Raw genomic sequence first — 26,075 nt, 5'->3', positions numbered from 1 at the left:
CCACATGACATTCTCCCAATCCTCTGCTGTATCATCCATGTGGTCTCTGGCAAACTTCAGACGGGCTGGCTTAAGCAGGGGGACACGTCTGGCACTGCAGGATTTGATTCCCTGTCGGCGTAGTGTGTTACTGATGGTAACCTTTGTTACTTTGGTCCTAGCTCTCTGCAGGTCATTCACCAGGTCCTCCCGTGTGGTTCTGGGATTTTTGCTCACCGTTCTCATGATCATTTTGACCCCACGGGATGAGATCTTGCGTGGAGCCCCAGATCGAGGGAGATTATCAGTGGTTTTGTATGTCTTCCATTTTCTGATAATTGCTCCCATAGTTGATTTTTTTCACACCAAGCTGCTTGCCTATTGTAGATTCACTCTTCACAGTCTGGCGCAGGTCTACAATTCTTTTCCTGGTGTCCTTCGACAGCTCTTTGGTCTTGGTCATAGTGGAGTTTGGAGTCTGACTGTTTGAGGCTGTGGACAGGTGTCTTTTATACAGATAACCAGTTCAAACAGGTTTATTAATTAATACGGGTAACGAGTAGAGGACAGAAGAGCTTCTTAAAGAAGAAGTTACAGGTCTGTGAGAGCCAGAGATCTTCCTTGTTTGAAGTGACCAAATACCGTATTTTCCGCACCATAAGGCGCCCTGGGTTAAAAGCCGCGCCTTCAATGAACGGCATATTTCAAAACTTTGTCCACCTATAAGCCGCCCGGTGTTGTAAGCCGCATCTAACTGCGCTAAAGGAATGTCAAAAAAACAGTCAGATAGGTCAGTCAAACTTTAATAATATATTAAAAACCAGCGTTCTAACAACTCTGTTCACTCCCAAAATGTACGCAAATGTGCAATCACAAACATACGTATATCAACATGGACAGAGCTCTTCGCGTAAACTTAAACTTACCTTAACCACTAGCTCATCTTTTCTTCATCCATCCCTTCGAGTTAGCTTTTATGATGACGCCGGCTGGAAAGGTCTCTTTTGGCAAGGTCTTCCTTTTGAATATCACCATGGGTGGAAGTTTCTGGCCATTAGCATGGCAAGCTAGAACCACAGTGAAGGATGACTTCTCATTCCCTGTGGTGCGAATATTCACCGTACGTGCTCCCGTTGTATCCACATTGCGGTTCACAGGAATATCAGTTGCTGTGAAATAGTACCGGTAATCCGTGTGCGGATGGAGAGATTGCGTCTTTTCATGAACCGGATCCCGGTCGCTTAGTAGGAGCCATTTTGTGGTCTTTACAGATGTAAACACACAAAGGAAATGAAACGTACGGTGATATCCGCGCGCTTTTTCTTCTTCTACGCGGGCGGGTGGTTGCTTACAGTAGAAGAAGAAGCGCTTCCTGTTCTATGGGGGCGGGTGCTTACCTTGGCGGTTGCTTGCGTAGAAGAAGAAGCGCTTCCTGTTCTACCGGGAAAAAAGATGGCGGCTGTTTACCGAAGTTGCGAGATCGAAACTTTATGAAAATGAATCGTAATATTAATCCATATATAAAGCGCACCGGGTTAAAAGCCGCACTGTCAGCTTTTGAGTAAATTTGTGGTTTTTAGGTGCGGCTAATAGTGCGGAAAATACGGTACTTATTTTCCACCATAATTTACAAATAAATTCTTTAAAATTCCTACAATGTGAATTTTTTTCACATTCTGTCTCTCACAGTTGAAGTGTACCTATGATGAAAATTGCAGACCTCTGTCATCATTTTAAGTGGGAGAACTTGCACAATCGGTGGCTGACTCAATACTTTTTTGCCCTCACTGTACATCTCGGAAGTGTCCACGCTATCACATTGTTAAAAAGTCACGTGGTGTCACAAGTATTTCTTGGCAGTGCCTAACATTTTTAGTGTGAGTGAATCATTTAAACCGTAGCAAAGAAACCATCTTTTGATTAAACTATGGGCTAACCGTAATCCTTTCCCCACAATTGCTGCTATTGACAGTAAAACCTGGCCAAACGTATTTCATGTATGTCGGCGTCACTAGACTTGAACAAAGTTGTCTTGTTCTGTGTCTTGAACTTCCTGCCGAGGCCCAGGAAACGCAACAATGTGCAAATTGTTTTAACACAATGATCGTTTTGGTATTGTATCGCGTTACGTTACAAAACCGTATCGCCATTACCCCGCCACTTATTTATTATCCTTCACTTTTGTTTGACCTCTTCTTTTCTGAATAGGTTCTTTATATTGTACTCTCAGTGGTTGGATCGATGTTTGTCGTCGGAATCGTGTTGCAGTAAGTCTGCTCCATTGGCAGGATTGTCCCACGTGTCGGATACTGTCGTCTGTTGCTAAGCAACGTGTGTATTTCAATGCCTTATGCTGTCACTTTAATGTCAAAGCCCTTGCATCCTTTGGGGTGCGAAACACTGTCTTGAATTCATTTAGCTAATTTATAAGAAGTAAAGTGTTTTCTAACTGAGGTGATTGCTTCATGTGTTTGTAAAAGAAATACCGGCGTTGTCTTTGATGCAGCTTTTAATCAGGTATTGTGACGTATACAAAGGGTGAGTATGTTTATTAAACAATGTTTATAACTAGAATGAGTTGAAGTGATCAAATTAAACTCGATCCTCTTTTGCAGCCTCCTCTTCCTTTTTGCCGGGCTCTACGAGGACAAGAAGGGACACACGTTACATCCACTAAACCCGGAGTCGACACCAGTCACCTACTGTCTACGAGCTGGATGGGACCCAGGACCAGAGTCCGGCTCTCGTGTTCGGCGCCGACGTCCCTGGCCTTGCGTTTGAGGCAGCCCCGGCGGCAGCGAGAGTTCCAGTCGTTGCTTTGACAAATCAGGACCTTGCACTGGAGGTAGACCTTCTCGACGCTTCGCAGGAACTGGAAGGCCTTGAATGAGAAGCGAGCGTAGCGGGTGGAGCCACTGGAGTAGGACTGATAGGTGTTGTCGACAGGACACCTGCGCAGAGGCACAGAATGACCACAGGTGAGTCGCTTAACCCTCTTTGTTGTCTTCACTTATCTACAAAGTCTGTTTTTGAAGGGTGTAAAAACATTTCAATCAATCAATCAATCAATGTTTACCGTATTTTCCGCACTATAAGGCGCACGGGATTATTAGCCGCACCTTCAATGAATGGCATATTTCATAACTTTGTCCACCAATAAGCCGCCCCGGACTATAAGCCGCGCCTACGCTGCGCTAAAGGGAATGTCAAAAAAACAGTCAGATAGGTCAGTCAAACTTTAATAATATATTAAAAACCAGCGTTCTAACAACTCTGTTCACTCCCAAAATGTACGCAAATGTGCAATCACAAACATAGTAAAATTCAAAATAGTGCAGAGCAATAGCAACATAATGTTGCTCGAACGTTAATGTCACAACACACAAAATAAACATAGCGCTCACTTTCTGAAGTTATTCTTCATTCGTAAATCCTTCGTCTTCGGTGTCCGAAGTGAAAAGTTGGGCAAATTTACGATCCACTGGCAGATGTTGGCGTCGTCTGGCGCTGCCTCCTCGTCTTAGTGAAGGTGTGTTCGCCTTCTGTCATCCATTGTTCCCACGCAGTTAGCAGTCTAGCTTCGAATGCCCTGTTGACACCAATATCTAGCGGCTGGAGGTCTTTTGTCAATCCACCCGGAATGACGGCGAGTATTGAATTAAGCGCGTAAGCGTGTCTCTCAATGTGCTGTTATGAGCTAGCAAATATAACAACTACACTACCCAGCATGCAACGATAGTTACGAGCATGCGCGGTAGCCCTGAGAAGCGTTGTTGTATGCTGGCAGTTAGAATGTGGTTATGAGCACGCTGTGAGTAAACGTTGAGAACTCAGTTAACACGCCTCGTCTGCATTATTTATAATTAGACAGACAACACACTTAATAGGAGCCATTTTGGGGTCTTTACATAAACACACAAATGGAAATGAAACGTCACATATCCCAGCATGCACCGCGCGCTTCTTCTACGGGGAAAAAAGATGGCGGCTGTTTACCGTAGTTGCGAGACCTAAACTTTATGAAAATGAATCTTAATATTTATCCATATATAAAGCGCACCGGGTTATAAGGCGCACTGTCAGCTTTTGAGAAAATTTGTGGTTTTTAGGTGCGCCTTATAGTGCGGAAAATACGGTATATATATAGCCCTAAATCACAAGTGTCTCAAAGGGCTGCACAAGCCACAACGACATCCTCGGTACAGAGCCCACATAAGGGCAAGGAAAAACTCACCCCAGTGGGACGTCGATGTGAATGACTAGGAGAAACCTTGGAGAGGACCGCATATGTGGGTAACCCCCCCCCCCCTCTAGGGAGACCGAACGCAATGGATGTCGAGTGGGTCTAACATAATATTGTGAGAGTCCAGTCCATAGTGGATCCAGCATAACAGTAAGAGTCCAGTCCACAGTGGGGTCAGCAGGAAACCATCCCGAGCGGAGACGGGTCAGCAACGCAGAGATGTTCCCAACCGATATACAGGCGAGCGGTCCACCCCGGGTCCCGACCCCGGACAGCCAGCACCCCATCCATGGCCACCGGATCTGTGTGTCTCCCCTTCCACAAGGGATAGGGGGGAGCCTACACGATCTACAAGTAACTGTCAATTCAGAGCTTGTGAAAGTAGATTCCTGGTTCAAATGCAATAAGCTCTCACTTAATGTAAATAAAACAAATTTTATTCTATTTCGTTCTAATAAAAACCGGACAAATACTGAGCACTGCCATATCAACATCAATGGGCAGGAAATACAGAGAGTGTACTCCACAAAATTCCTGGGGGTCATCATTGACGAATACCTCAATTTCAAATGTCACATTAGCCATCTGTTAAACAAATTATCCAAATATGTTGGCCTGTTCTTTCACCTTCGTCATTATCTTCCTCTTTATGCTCTACTCACACTATATAAAACTCTCTTTGAACCACATCTAAACTACTGTAATGTCATCTGGTGTAACACCTTCCCTACCTACCTCCACAAATTAGAATCTATGCAAAAGAAAATGATACGGGCCCTGTCATGGTCCAAGTTTAATGCCCCCACTCCACATCTATTCCATAATTATCATCTCTTAAGACTGACAGAGTTCAATATTCATCAAAATGCTTGTTTAACCTCTCAAGTCATTTACAGGATGAATTTAAGGCTCTGTAGCTTGGTTCCTATCTACCATCCCCAGCATGCCCACAACACTCCTAACTTAGATTTGATATCAGGGAAACATCGTTTACTGGATTGTACCGCTCGAAGTGTTGTATGCAGGGGACCAAAGATTTGGAACCGGCTTAATGAGAGCCTCAAGATGCTGTATCCATTCTCCAACTTCAAAAATAAACTAAAAACTTATCTATTAACCACCTATATTTAATGCCTCATGTAGGGTAGACTACTGTTGGGTTTTGCATGGTTGAATGAATGTATGTATGTATGTATGTGTATGCTTGCTTTAGTACTATTATCTTGTGTTAATCATATGGCGTTGTTTTTTGTTTTGTTTTTTGTTGTTGTACTTGCTACCATGTTTCATCATTCCATGTATATTCCATCATTTCATGTATATTCTATCCTCTGGACCCCCTGTCAAAAGCTTCTTCTAGCTTATTTGGGGGACCCTTTCACGTACCAACATCTTTAAATGATGATATTTTACTACTATTGTATTTGTTATATGGTATTGTGAATAAAAAAAAACTTGAGGAGAAAAGAAAAGAAACGGCAGATCAACTGGTCTAAAAAAAGGGGGGCTATTCAAAGGCTAGAGTATACAAATGAGTTTTGAGATGGGACTTAAATGTTTCTACTGAGGTAGCATCTCTAATTGTTACCGGGAGGGCATTCCATAGTACTGGAGCCCGAATAGAAAACGCTCTATAGCCCGCAGACTTTTTTTGGGCTCTGGGAATCACTAATAAGCCGGAGTTCTTTGAACGCAGATTTCTTGCCGGGACATATGGTACAATGCAATCGGCAAGATAGGCTGGAGCTAGACCGTGTAGTATTTTATACGTAAGTAGTAAAACCTTAAAGTCACATCTTAAGTGCACAGGAAGCCAGTGCAGGTGAGCCAGTATAGGCGTAATATGATCAAACTTTCTTGTTCTTGTCAAAAGTCTAGCAGCCGCATTTTGTACCAATTGTAGTCTTTTAATGCTAGACATAGGGAGACCCCAAAATAATAGGTTACAGTAGTCGAGACGAGACGTAACGAACGCATGAATAATGATCTCAGCGTCGCTAGTGGATAAAATAGAACGGATTTTAGCGATATTACGGAGATGAAAGAAGGCCGTTTTAGTAACACTCTTAATGTGTGACTCAAAGGAGAGAGTTGGGTGGAAGATAATAGCCAGATTCTTTACTGATTCGCCTTGTGTAAATGTTTGGTTGTCAAATGTTAAGGTGGTATTATTAAATAAATGTCGGTGTTTAGCAGGACCGATAATCAGCATTTCCGTTTTCTTGCCGTTGAGTTGCAAGAAGTTAGCGGACATCCATTGTTTAATTTCATTAAGACACGCCTCCAGCTGACTACAATCCGGCGTGTTGGTCAGCTTTAGGGGCATGTAGAGTTGGCTGTCATCAGCATAACAATGAAAGCTAACACCGTATTTGCGTATGATGTCGCCTAGCGGCAACATGTAAATACTACAGAGTGCAGGGCCAAGAACCGAACCCTGGGGGTTATAATTTGGATTTTTTTTCTCATTCAATGCATTTTCTTTATTTCCATGACTATTTACATTGTAGATTGTCACATCAAAACTATGAATGAACACACGTGGAGTTATGTACTTAACACAAAAAGGTGAAACAACTGTTTCATATTCTATATTCTTCAAAAAAGCCACCTCCGATTACTTTTTCTCACACTCTTGGCATTCTCTCCATGAGCTTTAAGTGGACCCCGACCTAAACAAGTTGAAAAACGTATTCAGGTGTTACCATTTAGTAGTGATGGGTTGATGAGGCGTCGTGAAGCGTTTCGACACATTGCAAAACTGTATTGATACTGTGTCGATACTGTGTCACTAAATACTGACATCTGCTGGACATTAAAAATCCCTACAGGCAACCTATGGACCGACTCAACTGACGCTGATTTGATGCCCTAGTACAGGGGTCACCAACCTTTTTGAAACCAAAAACTACTTCTTGGGTACTGATTAATGCAAAGGGCTACCAGTTTGATACACACTTAGATAAATAAATATATTGTCATTTGTAAGTTACACGTAAGTGTGATTTAAACAAGAATAGCTAAATAAATACATTTATATATATAAAAAAATGGGTATTTCTGTCTGTCATTCCGTCGTACATTTTTTTTTCCTTTTACGGAAGGTTTTTTGTAGAGAATAAATGATGAAAAAAAACACTTAATTGAACGGTTTAAAAGAGGAGAAAACACGAAAACATTTAAAATAAAATTTTGAAACATAGTTTATCTTCAATTTCGACTCTTTAAAATTCAAAATTCAACCGACAAAAAGAAGAGAAAAACTAGCTTATTTGAATCTTTTTGAAAAAATTAAAAAAATAATTTTTGGAACATCATTAGTAATTTTTCCTGATTAAGATACATTTTAGAATTTTGATGACATGTTTTGAATTGGTTAAAATCCAATCTGCACTTTGTTAGAATATTTAACAAATTGGACCAAGTTATATTTCTAACAAAGACAAATCAGTATTTCTTCTAGATTTTCCAGAACAAAATTTTTAAAAGAAATTCAAAATACTTTGAAATAAGATTTAAATTTGATTCTACAGATTTTCTAGATTTGTCTAGATTATGAATTTTAATCATAGTAAGTTTGAAGAAATATTTCACAAATATTCTTCGTCGAAAAAACAGAAACTAAAATTATTATTCTTTACAATAAAAAAAAAACATTTTTTTACTTGAACATTGATTTAAATTGTTAGGAAAGAAGAGGAAGAAATTTAAAAGGTAAAAAGGTATATTTGTTTAAAAATCCTAAAATCATTTTTAAGGTTGTGTTTTTTCTCTAAAATTGTATTTCTAAAAGTAATAAGAAGCAAAGTAAAAAATAAATGAATTTATTTAAACAAGTGAAGACCCATCCATCCATCCATTTTCTACCGCTTATTCCAAGTGAAGACAAAGTCTTTAAAATATTTTCTTGGATTTTCAAATTCTATTTGAGTTTTGTCTCTTTTAGAATTAAAAATGTCGAGCAAAGCGAGACCAGCTTGATAGTAAATAAATAAAATGTAAAAAATAGAGGCAGCTCACTGGTAAGTGCTGCTCTTTGAGCTATTTTTAGAACAGGCCAGCAGGCGACGGATCTGGTCCTTACGGGCTACCTGGTGACCGCGGGCACCGCGTTGGTGACCCCTGCCCTAGTATATACAATAATATAAACCAAGTCATTGTATTTCATTTAGGATTATTTCATATCTTCATTTAAATAAAAATATTTGTTTATCTTTTTTAGATACAGTCAATAAATGTGAACATGCATCATAACATGGAAATCTAAGAGAACGTGTTGTGGATGATTGTGGACTGGGAATTTATTTTATTTTATTTTTTTACACATTTTTATAAAAAAAAAAAAAAGAAAGGTTTTTCCGACGTATTACATTTTAGACGATTTCTCTTCTTAGTTATTATTTCTCCGGCTGTAGAAAAGACCCGCTCACAGGGCACAGAGGAGGCGTCAGTGCGACACAGTTCGCGTATCGGTCACGTGACCAAAACAGCTCATGATCGGTCACGTGACTTTCTAAAAGCGGTACGCGCACCGACACAGGGTTTTGCTCTATGAGCTCGACGCATGCGCCGATGCATCGGTGTTGCCGGACCCATCACTACCATTTAGTGGTCAATTGTACGGAATATGTACTGAACTGTGCAATCTACTAATAAAAGTCTCAATCAATCAATCAATCAATCAGCTTCAAGAGCTAGTCACCTGAAATGGTTCTCACTTCACAGGTGTGCTTGAAGCTCATGGAGAGAATGCCAAGAGTGTGCAAAGCAGTAATTGTCAGGACTTGATCTTGGGTGTTTGCTTTTCCGGGATGCAACGGAAAGTTGGCACGGGCGAGACGGGAATGAAGGTACATGATTTATTTATTAACTATAAATACAAAAAAAAAAGGATCAAACAAAAAGCGCGCACAGTGGCGGAGAATAAACTATGAACAATTCAACAAAACTTGCAAATTATGGCTTGAATAAAGAAAACTTACTTGGCATGGACAAAAAAGGAGCAGCGTGAACATGGACATGAAAAAATGGACAGAGCATAAATGTGGTGAGGTCGTCAGGACGAACAACAGAAAATGAATGAACTTAAATACTATGGACATGATTAGTGAAAGCAGGTGCGTGACTCAAAACGTGAAACAGGTGCGTGACGTGACAGGTGAAAACTAATGGTTGCTATGGTGACAAACAAGAGTGCACAATGAGTCCAAACGTGGAACAGGTGAAACTAATGGGGTAATCATGGAAACAAGACAAGGGAGTGAAAAGACAGAAACTAAAGAGTCCTATAACTAAACAAAACATGACTTAAAACAAAACATGATTACACAGACATGACAGTAATCAGAGCAAAGGGTAGCTATTTTGAAGAAACTAGAATATAAAACATGTTTTGAGTTATTTCACCTTTTTTTGTTAAGTACATAACTCCACATGTGTTCTTTCCTAGTTTTGATGTGACAATCTACAATGTAAATAGTCATGAAAATAAAGAAAACGAGAAGGATGTTTCCAAACTTTTGGCCTGTACTCTATATTAAATATTATTAGTTATAATATACCTAAAACTTTAATTCCTAGACAAAAATGTCAAACTTTTTTTTTTAAATTTTGAAGGCCTTTTGATCAGATAATGTCACAGGTTATATACTTGATATTTATTTTGAAAACTGTAACATCATTGAATCAAAAAATTAAAATATCACATTTGTGGTATTTTTGTTTAACGTTGAAGCTGATTCAGAGATTTGAGAAAGAAAAAAAAAGTAAAACGAATATGAAAATTCTAAATGTTTTTACGCCCTGTCCTGTTTTGGCTTTGGGTTGTTGTCAAATAACTGCCAGTGTACCTGTGAAAAAAGTTAATGTCATAAAACTGTCCAAATTCAACAAGAAAAAATGTGTAATGGAGTAAGACAACAAAAATGATGGCCAAAATACAGCAAACATGTACTGAAAGGACAAAAAAGTCATATTATTACGGGGGGAAAGGCGTATTATTAAAGCCGTAATGGGAAAAAATTCACCCATGTAATGTCATTTTATGTGGAGAAATAAGTCGTATTGTTCAACAATAATAATAATTTTAAAAAAAAGTAATAATAGTTTGTGGAAAAAAGTGTAAAAATGGATCACAACTGGACTGTTCAGGTTGTCTTGGAAGACATCATCAGTTCATACTCTGACTAGATAGGACAGCTTTTGTAGGGCTGCAGATATTGATTATTTTAGTAATTAAATGATTTGTTTGTTCCATTAATCAAATAATTGGATAAAATTCACAAAAGGTGCCTTATGAGGAAAAAAAACGTACCTGTTTTTGTGTGTTTTGGATCTGCATAAGTCCTGAAAATTTGAAATGAAACCATTGAGGGATGGCAGAGATATTTATAAAACGATCTTGCCTTCCTTCTTACGTTTTTCCCATTTGTTACGTTAGCGGACTATCCATATATGGTAGAAATGTACCCTAAGTGCTTTGCGCAAGTCCGCCATTGTCGTCCAATACAGCAAAAAAAGAGTGCATGAAAAATACAACACACACTAAACTGATTTGGTGGGAGCTTGTTTCTTTGTGATGAGATGGTCCCTGGAAGGTTGAAGTCGGGGACTTCCTATTAGGAGTTTTATTATACATCTATGAACAAGCTTGATGGTGTGTTTAGCCGGACAGGCAAAGTTTAAACCCGGGAAAATGCAGTCGTTTATAAATTATTTAAGATTTCTGTGAGGCCCGGTAGCAAATGCGTCACAGACCGGTCCCCGTCCCCGGACCGATGGTTGGGGACCACTGGTTTAGAACACAAGGAAGTGTTTTAAATGTAGAAAAAAATCTCATGAAACCTTTCAAAATACAGTACTTGGTAACTAGTGTGTGTGATTGCCAGTAAGATTCGTTTTGGGTCAAGTCGATTTGTACCACTTGTTGGTCTGCATATGTAAATCTCGACACTGTGAACATAAGACCACTGTGAATGGGTCTACCGTCTCGTATTTGGGGCAATTTGTGGAGTCCGAGTACACAGTTGGAGCTTCAAAGGGTGTTCTGGTGCATTTTTCCAAGATTTAGCCCTTGTGCTAGTGGTCGTTCTCAGCTTACCCATTACGGAGCAGGCTGTAGGTTGTACTGTGGAAGTCATAAGGTGATGGTGAGGCCACACAGGTGTCCAGGAAAATGACCAGGGAGCTGTCTCCGCCCCCTAGGTCCACCTGGACGTACAGATCTTGGTTGAGAGACACTTTGTATGGGAATTCTGTCACCTGGTTGAGGAGAGAGTCAAAGGAAGACTATTAAAGTCCTTGGTGGTGTTATACTGATCTCTGTGAAAGTGTGAAGGTGTTCTACCTTATAGTAGAAGTTGCTGTGTGTGTAGAAATCCACGGAAGTGTTGAACTTTCCCGTCCCTGTGATAGTGGTGTTGTCGTGATTCTGTGCCAGGTACATAAACTGCGCCACCGAGTCTTGATCCATCCGACAGACCACGTTGATTTTTAAGTTGGCCATGCGAGTGATGTCACCGAAGCTGGACGTGTAGGCGCGGACGGCGTTGGTGTACACCACTCTGCCGTTGTCAAACTGAAATGTTACAACTCCTTTGTGTCAGCACGGTACACTACGGTACGTCGCTGGCGTAATACCGTCCTGTACCTTTCGACTGGTACCACAACTGTTGACGCCGAAACTGAAGACCACCTCGTTTGCATAAACAATGGGTCTGCAGTTCTGGTTGTTGAGGTAGAGACTGTGGCCGTCGTAGCCCAACGAGTTGAGGTATTTCCTCCCGATCACGATGGTCATGTCATTCGAAGAACAGTTTACTTTACCTGGGAAGAGGCAGAGGTAAGCTTTTTGTGGCCCCACGTCAGTTTTTAATATTACTTGTTGGAACAAAAATAGTATTGATGTTCTAATACAGTCGCTTTGAAGTTTACCGCTTGTAAAGGTGACTATGCAGGTGTTATTTCATGTTTCAAAGGCTTTCTCAATGTTAAAAACCATATCGAGAAAGTTCAAACCAGTTTTTTTATGCGCCCGCTATAAAAACATTACCGTATTTTTCAGAGTATAAATCGCACCGGCCGAAAATGCATAATAAAGAAGGAAAAAAACATAAAAGTTATTTGATAAAAGCCAACACCAAGAATAGACATTTGAAAGGCAATTTAAAATAAATAAAGAATAGTGAACAACAGGCTGAATAAGTGTACGTTATATGAGGCATAAATAACCAACTGGTATGTTAACGTAACATATTATGGTAAGAGTCATTCAAATAACTACAGGTAAAAGCCAGTAAATTAGAATATTTTGAAAAACTTGATTTATTTCAGTAATTGCATTCAAAAGGTGTAACTTGTACATTATATTTATTCATTGCACACAGACTGATGCATTCAAATGTTTATTTCATTTAATTTTGATGATTTGAAGTGGCAACAAATGAAAATCCAAAATTCCGTGTGTCACAAAATTAGAATATTACTTAAGGCTAATACAAAAAAGGGATTTTTAGAAATGTTGGCCAACTGAAAAGTATGAAAATGAAAAATATGAGCATGTACAATACTCAATACTTGGTTGGAGCTCCTTTTGCCTCAATTACTGCGTTAATGCGGCGTGGCATGGAGTCGATGAGTTTCTGGCACTGCTCAGGTGTTATGAGAGCCCAGGTTGCTCTGATAGTGGCCTTCAACTCTTCTGCGTTTTCGGGTCTGGCATTCTGCATCTTCCTTTTCACAATACCCCACAGATTTTCTATGGGGCTAAGGTCAGGGGAGTTGGCGGGCCAATTTAGAACAGAAATACCATGGTCCGTAAACCAGGCACGGGTAGATTTTGCGCTGTGTGCAGGCGCCAAGTCCTGTTGGAACTTGATATCTCCATCTCCATAGAGCAGGTCAGCAGCAGGAAGCATGAAGTGCTCTAAAACGCGCTGGTAGACGGCTGCGTTGACCCTGGATCTCAGGAAACAGAGTGGACCGACACCAGCAGATGACATGGCACCCCAAACCATCACCCAACCATGCAAATTTTGCATTTCCTTTGGAAATCGAGGTCCCAGAGTCTGGAGGAAGACAGGAGAGGCACAGGATCCACGTTGCCTGAAGTCTAGTGTAAAGTTTCCACCATCAGTGATGGTTTGGGATGCCATGTCATCTGCTGGTGTCGGTCCACTCTGTTTCCTGAGATCCAGGGTCAACGCAGCCGTCTACCAGCAAGTTTTAGAGCACTTCATGCTTCCTGCTGCTGACCTGCTCTATGGAGATGGAGATTTCAAGTTCCAACAGGACTTGGCGCCTGCACACAGCGCAAAATCTACCTGTGCCTGGTTTACGGACCATGGTATTTCTGTTCTAAATTGGCCCGCCAACTCCCCTGACCTTAGCCCCATAGAAAATCTGTGGGGTATTGTGAAAAGGAAGATGCAGAATGCCAGACCCAAAAACGCAGAAGAGTTGAAGGCCACTATCAGAGCAACCTGGGCTCTCATAACACCTGAGCAGTGCCAGAAACTCATCGACTCCATGCCACGCCGCATTAACGCAGTAATTGAGGCAAAAGGAGCTCCAACCAAGTATTGAGTATTGTACATGCTCATATTTTTCATTTTCATACTTTTCAGTTGGCCAACATTTCTAAAAATCCCTTTTTTGTATTAGCCTTAAGTAATATTCTAATTTTGTGACACACGGAATTTTGGATTTTCATTTGTTGCCACTTCAAATCATCAAAATTAAATGAAATAAACATTTGAATGCATCAGTCTGTGTGCAATGAATAAATATAATGTACAAGTTACACCTTTTCAATGCAATTACTGAAATAAATCAAGTTTTTCAAAATATTCTAATTTACTGGCTTTTACCTGTATAACATATAGAACATGCTATACGTTTACCAAACAATCTGTCACTCCTAATCGCTAAATCCCATGAAATCTTATACGTCTAGTCTCTTACGTGAATGAGATAAATAATAATATTTGATATTTTACGGTAATGTGTTAGTAATTTCACACATAAGTGGCTCCTGAGTATAAGTCGCACCCCCGGCCAAACTATGAAAAAAAACTGCGACTTATAGTCCGAAAAATACGGTACATTTATATTTAATAATTCCTACTTTGCAGAAATTAAGCCCGAGAAATAATGTATTATTAATATTTTACAAGTCATGTAAATATGGTTATTTACTATTATGAATAATCACGTATGAACAATAAACAAAAAGACTAAATTGACAACTATCCAATATGTTTATCTGTAATATAAACACATAACTATTAATGTTAAGTTTTTATGACAAGTAAGAAAATAAGTTGATCGCTCCGAGGGGAAAGAAAAGTTTTGATTATCTCCTACTGCAGTGAAGCCAACTTAAAACTGCTATGCCTCTTTGGTATTCATTGAAAAAGTAAACAAAACACAATAAATGGGCAAAAAATTATTTAGATAATATGTATTGAATATGTTGCTTTTTTGAGTCTGTCTGCAAGATTCTGGAGGCATTCCCAGCTTGAACATGAAACCCATACTTGCCAACCTTGAGACCTCCGATTTCGGGAGGTGGGGCGTGGGGGCGTGGTCGGAGGTGGGGCAGGGCGTGGTTAAGAGGGGAGGAGTATATTGACAGCTAGAATTCACCAAGTCAAGTATTTCATATATCTATATATATATATATCCTGAAAATATGCTAACAAAACTGTTTAGATAATTGATACTTCAAACTTGCATAAATAAATATTAAGGAATATAACATAACTTGGCTTCTGAGAGCTTCAAAATGTAATGAATAAAATGCTAAAGTTGTTGATAAACAAGCAATTATTTTAATAATTAAATATGATCATTTTAAATGAATTATTATGATAATTTAAAATTAGTTATTTCAAATATGTTTATTTGAATGTATAATTATATGGCTGGATGTAATAAGGAGTCAGAAAAAACACAAATAAAAATACAATTAATTTTGATGTTTTTAGCAAAATATAGTAAAAATGTATTTCGTTTTTTTTTTTTTTTTTAATTAATAAATGTATTTATTTTTAGGTAACATAAACATAATAATACAATTTCTATCTATTCTGGATGATTTAGTTCTTGTCACCCTGTTGTCTTCCCGTCGTGAAAAAAGGCTGTCCTCACTCAGGTCCGCATGGAGCTGGAGGGGGCGTGGCCTCCAGCTCCGGCTGAAAATCGGGAGATTTTCGGGAGAATATTTGTCCCGGGAGGTTTTCGGGAGAGGCGCTGAATTTCGGGAGTCTCCAGGAAAATTCGGGAAGGTTGGCAAGTATGATGAAACCACATCCCCGCCCCCTAATTTTTGTATTTTTTTTTTCTTGTTTTTGAACACTGACTTTTTGCAGTGTGCTGCCACCTACTGATATGGAAGAGTATTACATGGCTACTCTGCCGAGCTCTCGACAGCACTGACACTCAACAACGGCACATTATTTATTCATTATAATTACTTTACAAAAAAAAAATTTACCCAATAGAGATGCGCGGATAGGCAATTATTTCATCCGCAACCGCATCACAAAAGTCGTCAACCATCCGCCATCCACCCGATCTAACATTTAATCAGAACTGCACCCGCCCGTTGTTATATATCTAATATAGACGATGCAAGGCATTAGTGAGGTTATAAAGCTTTTGCCTGTTAAAGAAAGGAGACACCAGTGCGCAATCATCTGGGAGCCGCGCTGAGCGTACCTCCAAGCGCGTGGAGGTGCGATGTCCCTCGCACCCGCGGCGGCTCCACCCGGGCTCGCGCCCGAGGCTTCAGCGCGCATCCTACTCGTCACGGCCTAGCCCTCGCGGCTCTCGCTGCCGGCGACGGCCGGGTATGGGCCCGACGCTCCAGCGCCGTCCATTTTCAGGGCTAGTTGATTCGGCAGGTGGGTTGTTACACACTCCTTAGCGGGTTCCGACTTCCATGGCCACCGTCCTGCTGTCTATATCAACCAACACCTTTTCTGGGGTCTGATGAGCGTCGGCATCGGGCGCCTTAACCCGGCGTTCGGTTCATCCCGCAGCGCCAGTTCTGCTTACTAAAAGTGGCCCACTACGCTCACCAGGGTGAGCCCCACCCCTTTCGTGAGCGCACTGCGCGCGGAGTGACCCCTGTTACGCGCCCCCGGCAACGGGGGTGGCGGGCAGGTAAGCTGCGCGGGCGGAGCGCGTGGAGTGACCCCTGTTACGAGCCCCCGGCCACGGGGGTGGCGGGCAAGTAAGCTGCTTACCTGCTGCGCGTGGCGAAGGCGGACGAGGCGGGGTGTCGGTGCGGTCGGCGCGGTGGTGACCCTGGACGTGCGTCGGGCCCTTCTCGCGGATCACCTCAGCTACGGCTCCCGGTGGGGCCCTCTCGGGGGAAGGGGCCTCGGTCCCGGACCCCGGCGAGCCGTCCCTTCTCCGCTCCGTAAAAGTGTCCATCTCTTGTTTTTTTCTTCTTCTGTTGTGGCATATGCAGCAGGTGCCTGCTCGTTTTTCGTATGTGGGTAACAACATTTAACTATGTATATATATTTCCGAATTGGTTTAACTGCCACCCGCCTGAATCTATTTAAAATCTAATTTTTTTTTATTTCAACCGCCCGACCCGACCCGCGGATAAAATCTATTTTTTTATTTATTTCAACCGCCCGATCCGCGGATAATCCGCGGACTCCGCGGTTGTGCCCGCAAACCGCGCATCTCTAGTACCCAAATACATACCTGCCAACTACTCCGGTTTTCCCGTAATTCGTACGGTTTTCATCAACCTATTCCGGGTTACGGTTGCAGTGATAAAAAATACGGTTTTTCATTAATTAAAAAAAAAAAAAGGGTGAAAACTACGCGAATTGCACCTTGTGCAGACAAGATTTTTCGATCGGACACGGAGGAATTAGCGATGTAAAAGACCACGTTGGGACAAAAAAACACAAGTCTAATGCCGTTGCTCGCGATACAAGTGGAAAACTTTCAACGTTTTTCGTCGCCCAAACAGATTCTTTGGATGTGATAAATGCCGAAGTTTTATTTACGGAGGCAATAATTGAGCATGGATTTCCAATCGCACTGGCTGATCACGTGGGACAGTTAAATGTTTGTAATGCAACCTTTAAAAATCATTACGCGGTGATCGCGGTCCCAAAAATAAACTTTTCTTGCATGATAATGTCCAGAAAAATTCGCTTTATATTACTATAGAGTCCTTTTAACGAATGAGTTTGATGGTTTATCACAAACCTTAAATGAAAGAAGTCCTTTGTTCTCCTGCACCATGCATGCGCTTTGGCCTTGCTTCGTGTTTGGTGCGCAATCCTGTCGGCTGTATTTCACAGCACGACATACTGTTAAAAGTGTTTATACTATTTATGCTTTCAGGTCCAAGTTGAAGAAATCTTGTTAAATGTTGACAGCATAACTACCAAAATACAGAAGTATGTCCTTAATATTTTTGCAGTGCTATTTCTGTTGAAAAGTTCAAATGATTACATTAGAGATGTGATGTGCCACTTTTCAAGTGTCTGATGGCTTCAATTAATTTTCATTCATTTTTCATATTTTGAATTCTTTTGAAAGGCTTACAAAAAAACCTACATTTGAATTGTAATTCCATGCTATTGACAGGACTATTAATTTTAATGAAGTTAGCTTACCATGTTTACAGTATGATAATTGTGATAGAAATGTGAATTTTAGGCACAGAATATTTTTTACAATTGAACAAGGCAGTAGATTATACAAGCTTGGACAGAAAGTTAATAATGACACCAATTTTTTTTTTTTATGGAATTGTTTAGTACTGTTTTACCATTTGTTTACTGTAAAAAGTGTTTATACTTTCAATGAACAAATTGAAGTCTTGTGAAAGGTTGACAGGATAACTGGCATTAACTGTCAAAATAATTTCAAACTATTGAAGTTAGCTTACAGAATAAACATGTCAATCAACCCATATGATTTTTGCTGTAATATTTTTGTTTTGAAAAGTCACTGTGACTGATAGAAAAGTGATGGTTTTAGCAACATTTTAACCTGGCTGAATGCAATCAATCATTTTGCGTCGGGGGGCGAAGCCTGAACCCCCCACCAGGACTTTGTCCTGGACCTACCGGGGCCTGCGGCCCCTGGACCCTGGCTACTAGGTTTTTCTGATTTCAAAAGTTGGCAGGTATGTATGTATATATATTTCCGAATTGGTTTAACTGCCACCCGCCTGAATCTATTTAAAATCTAATTTTTTTTTATTTCAACCGTCCGACCCGACCCGCGGATAAAATCTTTCTTTTTTTTTATTTCAACCGCCCGATCCGCGGATAATCCGTGGACTCCGCGGTTGTGTCCGCAAACCGCGCTTCTCTAGTACCCAAATAGGTGAAATTACATAATCTCCCACGGCACACCAGACTGTATCTCACGGCACACTAGTGGTTGAAAAACCCTGCTCTATAGTACAGGTAAAAGCCAGTAAATTAGAATATTTTGAAAAACTTGATTTATTTCAGTAATTGCATTCAAAAGGTGTAACTTGTACATTATATTTATTCATTGCACACAGACTGATGCATTCAAATGTTTATTTCATTTAATTTTGATGATTTGAAGTGGCAACAAATGAAAATCCAAAATTCCGTGTGTCACAAAATTAGAATATTACTTAAGGCTAATACAAAAAAGGGATTTTTAGAAATGTTGGCCAACTGAAAAGTATGGAAATGAAAAATATGAGCATGTACAATACTCAATACTTGGTTGGAGCTCCTTTTGCCTCAATTACTGCGTTAATGCGGCGTGGCATGGAGTCGAAGAGTTTCTGGCACTGCTCAGGTGTTATGAGAGCCCAGGTTGCTCTGATAGTGGCCTTCAACTCTTCTGCGTTTTTGGGTCTGGCATTCTGCATCTTCCTTTTCACAATACCCCACAGATTTTCTATGGGGCTAAGGTCAGGGGAGTTGGCGGGCCAATATAGAACAGAAATACCATAGTCCGTAAACCAGGCACGGGTAGATTTTGCGCTGTGTGCAGGCGCCAAGTCCTGTTGGAACTTGAAATCTCCATCTCCATAGAGCAGGTCAGCAGCAGGAAGCATGAAGTGCTCTAAAACTTGCTGGTAGACGGCTGCTTTGACCCTGGATCTCAGGAAACAGAGTGGACCGACACCAGCAGATGACATGGCACCCCAAACCATCACTGATGGTGGAAACTTTACACTAGACTTCAGGCAACGTGGATCCTGTGCCTCTCCTGTCTTCCTCCAGACTCTGGGACCTCGATTTCCAAAGGAAATGCAAAATTTGCTTTCGTCAGAAAACATGACTTTGGACCACTCAGCAGCAGTCCAGCTGGTGTCGGTCCAGTCTGTTTCCTGAGATCCAGGGTCAACGCAGCCGTCTACCAGCAAGTTTTAGAGCACTTCATGCTTCCTGCTGCTGACCTGCTCTATGGAGATGGAGATTTCAAGTTCCAACAGGACTTGGCGCCTGCACACAGCGCAAAATCTACCCGTGCCTGGTTTACGGACCATGGTATTTCTGTTCTAAATTGGCCCGCCAACTCCCCTGACCTTAGCCCCATAGAAAATCTGTGGGGTATTGTGAAAAGGAAGATGCAGAATGCCAGACCCAAAAACGCAGAAGAGTTGAAGGCCACTATCAGAGCAACCTGGGCTCTCATAACACCTGAGCAGTGCCAGAAACTCATCGACTCCATGCCACGCCGCATTAACGCAGTAATTGAGGCAAAAGGAGCTCCAACCAAGTATTGAGTATTGTACATGCTCATATTTTTCATTTTCATACTTTTCAGTTGGCCAACATTTCTAAAAATCCCTTTTTTGTATTAGCCTTAAGTAATATTCTAATTTTGTGACACACGGAATTTTGGATTTTCATTTGTTGCCACTTCAAATCATCAAAATTAAATGAAATAAACATTTGAATGCATCAGTCTGTGTGCAATGAATAAATATAATGTACAAGTTACACCTTTTGAATGCAATTACTGAAATAAATCAAGTTTTTCAAAATATTCTAATTTACTGGCTTTTACCTGTATATCCAGTTTTAATAGACTTTGAACAGCATTAGAAAGAGCTGGACTCATCCCAAGCAAGCACTTGCAGCCCACGTTGCACTGCTGACCAACACAACTTTTGAGCCAACTGTCGCAGCGTTTTACCCGAGTTCTGCGGCAGAGCGCTGTTGAACTCCGCCCTGAATCCTCTCCCGCTTCCCGAGCCGTCGCTCCGAAATACCACAGTCATGTGGCTAGAGGTGGAGTAGAAGACGTTGGAGGCGTTCCCGCACGCTTTTCCCAGATACGGGGAGTTGACGGACGGACCGTCGTAGACTGAAATGTAGTCGCAGCGACAGCAGCTCTCCAGTCTGTCCACAAATGATCCAGGTGTTAAAGTAGCTCTCTGTCTATCCATTCAAACCTTCATTAATTAGTTGGAATGCAAAAATGTACGTACTGCAGGTACGGGAACTCCAGCAGGACTCTCTGGCTCGGCGAGGATCTGATATTCCACACGCAGTAGGCATTGTTCTGGTAGTACCCAGGGTGATTGGGACTGGAGAAGATACCAGATCCAAACATGGACCCTCCACACGGCTGGTCTGAAAGTCAACATCAGTATTTACATCCGAGTCATTTCAGGTTGGAATGGAGGTTAGCTTGTTCCGTGCAGAAGCCCGTACCCGTTGTCGGCACCTCAGTAGTGGTAGAGCACTGTGCTGTTTTTAAAAAAAACAAAACACAAAATATCAGACAAATATCACTTTTTATGGCTAATAATAGCGACGTCACACTCACAGTAGTAGTCACGGCAACAGTTGCCATAGTACTGGCATGAGCTGGAGCAGGAGCAGCTTCCCATGTGTCCGCCGCAGTTGTAGCGACACGAGGGCTGAGCTGGAAGAATGTCAGCTAATTGGTGACTATTCACTGTAAGAATGGTAGATGTTGCCTTACCTGTGGTCCGTGGAGGCTCAGTCGTGCTTCGGCAGTAATCTGAACAAAAGAATGACAATGTTGCACAGCATCCTCACTGCTTGTCCTCATGGTTGACGATAGTCCATGTAAATGATATCGATTTGGCATCGTGATATCGTGATAATGCACGTTGATGATGCATTCTAGCTGCGTGCCGTAAGTTTGACAGTGACAAGCGGACGACCATGTCCTTAACGCAGCGTAGCATCCTTACTATTATGTTAGATCCACTATGGACTGGCCTCTCACACTATTATGTTAGACCCACTATGGACTGGACTCTCACACTATTATGTTAGATCCACTATGGACTGGACTCTCACACTATTATGTTAGATCCACTATGGACTGGACTCTCACACTATTATGTTAGATCCACTATGGACTGAACTCTCACACTATTATGTTAGATCCACTATGGACTGGACTCTCACACTATTATGTTAGATCCACTATGGACTGGACTCTCACACTATTATGTTAGATCCACTATGGACTGGACTCTCACTATTATGTTAGATCCACTATGGACTGGACTCTCACACTATTATGTTAGATCCACTATGGACTGGACTCTCACACTATTATGTTAGATCCACTATGGACTGGACTCTCACACTATTATGTTAGATCCACTGTCGACTGGACTCTCACACTATTATGTTAGATCCACTATGGACTGGACTCTAACACTATTATGTTAGATCCACTATGGACTGGACTCTCACAATATTATGTTAGATCCACTATGGACTGGACTCTTACACTATTATGTTAGATCCACTATGGACTGGACTCTCACACTATTATGTTAGATCCACTATGGACTGGACTCTCACTATTATGTTAGATCCACTATGGACTGGACTCTCACACTACTATTATGTTAGATCCACAATGGACTGGACTCTCACACTATTATGTTAAATCCACTATGGACTAGACTCTCACAATATTATGCTAGATCCACTATGGACTGGACTCTCACTATTATGTTAGATCCACAATGGACTGGACTCTCACACTATTATGTTAAATCCACTATGGACTAGACTCTCACAATATTATGCTAGATCCACTATGGACTGGACTCTCACTATTATGTTAGATCCACAATGGACTGGACTCTCACACTATTATGTTAAATCCACTATGGACTAGACTCTCACAATATTATGCTAGATCCACTCGACGTCCATTGCACCGGTCCCCACATCTGCGGTCCTTTTCAAGGTTTCTCATTGTTCCATTGGGTTGTTTTTCCTTGCCCTGATGTGGGATCTGAGCCCAGGATGTCGTTGTGGCTTGTGCAGCCCTTTGAGACACTCGTGATTTAGGGCTATATAAGTAAACATTGATTGATTGATTGATTGATTGCTAGCAGTTAACGTCGTTCCCCAGTGCAAAGCCACGTCCGTCTGTGGAACACCCTTCCTGACCACCTCAGGGCCCCACAGACGGTGGATGCTTTTAAAAAAAAAAAGGGCTAAAAATCAACCAACATTAAAAATATAATAATATATGTTACTGCATATGTTAGCAGCCAAATTAGGAGCCTTAGTAACCTGTTTTTGAAATGTTTCTATTATGTATATGCTAAGAAATATTTGGCGATGTACAGTATATTGTAATCGCAGGAGGCTGCAATATATATCGCGATACAGATATTAGGCCGTATCGCCCATCCCTACCTGTCCTAAAATGTGTTGTTGTGCTTTATACTTACTGTAGTAGTCACGGCAACAGTTGCCATAGTACTGGCATGAGCTGGAGCAGGAGCAGCTTCCCATGTGTCCGCCGCAGTTGTAGCGACACGAGGGCTGAGCTGAGTGGCACAAGTGGAGGAAACATGCTCTAATATATTCATTTTGTTCTCAGAGTTCTACACACAATACCCCATAATGATTTTTTTTTTATTCAGCAAATTGATTACAAATAAAAAAACTAAGAAATCACATGTACAGTGGTGGTCAAAAGTGTACATACACTTGTAAAGAACATCATGTCATGGCTGTCTTGAGTTGCCAATCATTTCTACAACTCTTATTTTTTTGTGATGTAGTGATTGGAGCACATACTTGTTGCTCACAAAAAACATTCATGAAGTTTGCTTCTTTTATGAATTTATTATGGCTCTACTGAAAATGTGAGGGTCAAAAGTATACATACAGCAATGTTAATATTTGCTTACATGTCCCTTGGCAAGTTTACCTTCAATAAGGCGCTTTTGGTAGCCATCCACAAGCTTCTGCTTGACCACTTGACCACTAAATTGCTGCAGTTCAGCTAAATGTGTTGCTTTTCTGACATGGACTTGTTTCTTCAGCATTGTCCACACGTTTAAGTCAGGACTTTGGGAAGGCCATTCTAAAACCTTCATTCTAGCCTGATTTAGCCATTCCTTTACCACGTTTGACGTGTGTTTGGGGTCATTGTCCTGTTGGAACACCCAACTGCGCCCAAGACTCAACCTCCGGGCTGATGATTTTAGCTTGTCCTGAAGAATTTGGAGGGAATCCTCCTTTTCTATTGTCCCATTTAAAGCAGCAGTTCCATTGGCAGCAAAACAGGCCAGGAGCATAATACTACCACCACCATGCTTGACGGTAGGAATTGTGTTCCTGGGGTTAAAGGCCTCACCTTTTCTCCTCCAAACATATTGCTGGGTATTGTGGCCAAACAGCTCCATTTTTGTCCTCAAAACATCCATTGAAACAGCGCACAAAAATCGTTTTTCAATAAACATCTTAGTATCAAACTTAACCACTTTCCACCTTAATGTTGAGTTACATAAACAAGTTAAACAGTTTACTTACAGACTTATCTTTTCCAATGCGTGTAAGCAGGCCCGGCCCTAACCAATCTGGCGCCCTAGGCAAGATTTTAGGTGGCGCCCCCCCACATCGGCAGTGAAGTGTATATACTCACAAGAAACCGAATAGCTTTGTCTTTGACCTTTTTTTTTTTACTTACAACTATACCTAATATATAAAGGGGTGGAAAAGTGACTATTACCTGCAGGGCAAACATTAGCTAACCAGAAGGCAATAACAATGTAAACAAAAAACAGCTGCTTAAAAGATCTAATACAAATGTCCCTGAAAAATGTAAGGTGGGAGTACTGTAATTACCTAACGTTACATTATTATTTTCCATAACAATTTAGCCCCCTCCACAATATTAACCCGACGTTAAAACAGAACTAGCTATTTATTGATTAGCAATTGCCGAATCATGTGACATTAGCTTAATGCTAAAAAGCCAGGTTACTATCACATTCTGTAACAGACAAATAATTTCATGTAGGCTAACGTTACCTACCTGCTACCTCTGTCTTTTCTCGTTTCTCCTCCTCTTCTTTTCTCTTTTTTCTTCCCTGGGCACCTGACAGTTTTGGCCGTTTTGACATCTTGTGTTGATTTTTTGATGTGGTGACGTCCAAAAAGAGTCATGATACGGGAAGGGAGGGGGCGCACCGTGCGAGGGGGGAGGGGGGGGGGGGGGGGGGCGTAATGTTGTAACAAATAATATTTCTATTAAATAGGCTTTACTTTGCATTTTAATTAATGTGGGATTATTTTTTGTATTTAGAAATAATAGTACCAACTTTTTTTTTTTTTTTTTTCTCCAACATTTGTGGCACTGGCGTGGCGCCCCCTGATGGACGGCGCCCTTAGCATTTGCCTATACGGCCTATGCCACGGGCCGGCCCTGCTTGTAAGAGCTAACACAACTTGTCTACTTCTCAATTGTCTCAATCCGGAAGTGCCCAAACTAATGACGCGTAGTATTTTCATGTCGCCACAAGGTGTCAGTAAGAGTCTACAATCAAATGGGCATAACATTGCAGGTCCCACAGGGCATTTCCTGTACGTGGGAAGGGATTTGTTCCCAGGGATTCGATTAAAGAACCAACTCTTTTTCTTTACTATAATGGCCTCGATAACGGGAACCGGTTCTCAAAAAGGGATTCGAGTCCATGGAATCGGTTCTTTTCTTATTGAACAACCGGGAGAACCTAGTCATAATGCCTGACATTTGCCGTGCACCCCTAATTCAAATGCATCATTATGGCCGCAAAATTGAAATGGCATTAATGCCCACGAGTGTATGTCAACATTAACACCTAACACCTACCTGAAGTTCTCCATAATGCAGCATCATCACCTGATGGATCACAAGACAAAAATGAATACTTTTCCTAATCAATGTTACGACTATTGACAATGTTGCGGCCCGTACCTTGCGCACCGTGCCAGACGACGGCGAGGACACAAAGAACCAAGAGTGTCCACATTGTTGCGACTTGGGCTCACCGAGTTCCAACCTGCTCCCCTGGGCCGAAGTGGATGGTTTTTATAATCCCAGTTGGCCATAAATCTGCCCAAAGCGTCACACGTGGATGAGAAAACACACACCTGCTGTGCGGTCATAAAAGAGGAAGATGGCTCTCAGGTGTTTCGGGCACACGCAATATCAAATACAGGTAAAAGCCAGTAAATTAGAATATTTTGAAAAACTTGATTTATTTCAGTAATTGCATTCAAAAGGTGTAACTTGTACATTATATTTATTCATTGCACACAGACTGATGCATTCAAATGTTTATTTCATTTAATTTTGATGATTTGAAGTGGCAACAAATGAAAATCCAAAATTCCGTGTGTCACAAAATTAGAATATTACTTAAGGCGAATACCAAAAAGGGATTTTTAGAAATGTCGGCCAACTGAAAAGTATGAAAATGAAAAATATGAGCATGTACAATACTCAATACTTGGTTGGAGCTCCTTTTGCCTCAATTACTGCGTTAATGCGGCGTGGCATGGAGTCGATGAGTTTCTGGCACTGCTCAGGTGTTATGAGA

The 26,075-nt window shown here is 41.1% G+C and overlaps 1 protein-coding gene across 1 annotated transcript; it reads right to left on the bottom strand.

The window, feature by feature from the left end:
• Positions 1-2,476: 2,476 nt before the first annotated feature.
• Positions 2,477-25,505, bottom strand: LOC133575464 (scavenger receptor cysteine-rich domain-containing protein DMBT1-like). Its single transcript, XM_072915016.1, has 13 exons — positions 25,451-25,505; positions 25,346-25,375; positions 22,935-23,033; positions 21,188-21,226; positions 21,029-21,127; positions 20,914-20,949; positions 20,688-20,832; positions 20,393-20,598; positions 11,871-12,046; positions 11,568-11,798; positions 11,322-11,482; positions 2,683-2,930; positions 2,477-2,618 (listed from the first exon to the last, which is right to left on the bottom strand). Exons 1-13 carry the CDS (start codon positions 25,503-25,505, stop codon positions 2,572-2,574), a joined length of 1,572 nt encoding a protein of 523 aa, XP_072771117.1. The 3' UTR covers positions 2,477-2,571.
• Positions 25,506-26,075: the final 570 nt, after the last annotated feature.

Source organism: Nerophis lumbriciformis, linkage group LG02 (assembly GCF_033978685.3).
Source record: "Nerophis lumbriciformis linkage group LG02, RoL_Nlum_v2.1, whole genome shotgun sequence".
Classification (NCBI taxonomy): domain Eukaryota; kingdom Metazoa; phylum Chordata; class Actinopteri; order Syngnathiformes; family Syngnathidae; genus Nerophis; species Nerophis lumbriciformis.
This window is presented reverse-complemented; position numbering and strand designations above follow the sequence as displayed.

Bases quoted from the DNA above. Each gene is read 5' to 3' on its own strand.
- LOC133575464 (XM_072915016.1), bottom strand. From the start codon at position 25,505: ATGTGGACACTCTTGGTTCTTTGTGTCCTCGCCGTCGTCTGGCACGGT. The intron at 21,128-21,187 runs GTAAGGCAACAT...ACATTCTTCCAG, and splicing joins TGAGCCTCCACGGACCACAG to CTCAGCCCTCGTGTCGCTAC. The intron at 20,599-20,687 runs GTACGTACATTT...ATTTGTGGACAG, and splicing joins CTGGAGTTCCCGTACCTGCA to ACTGGAGAGCTGCTGTCGCT.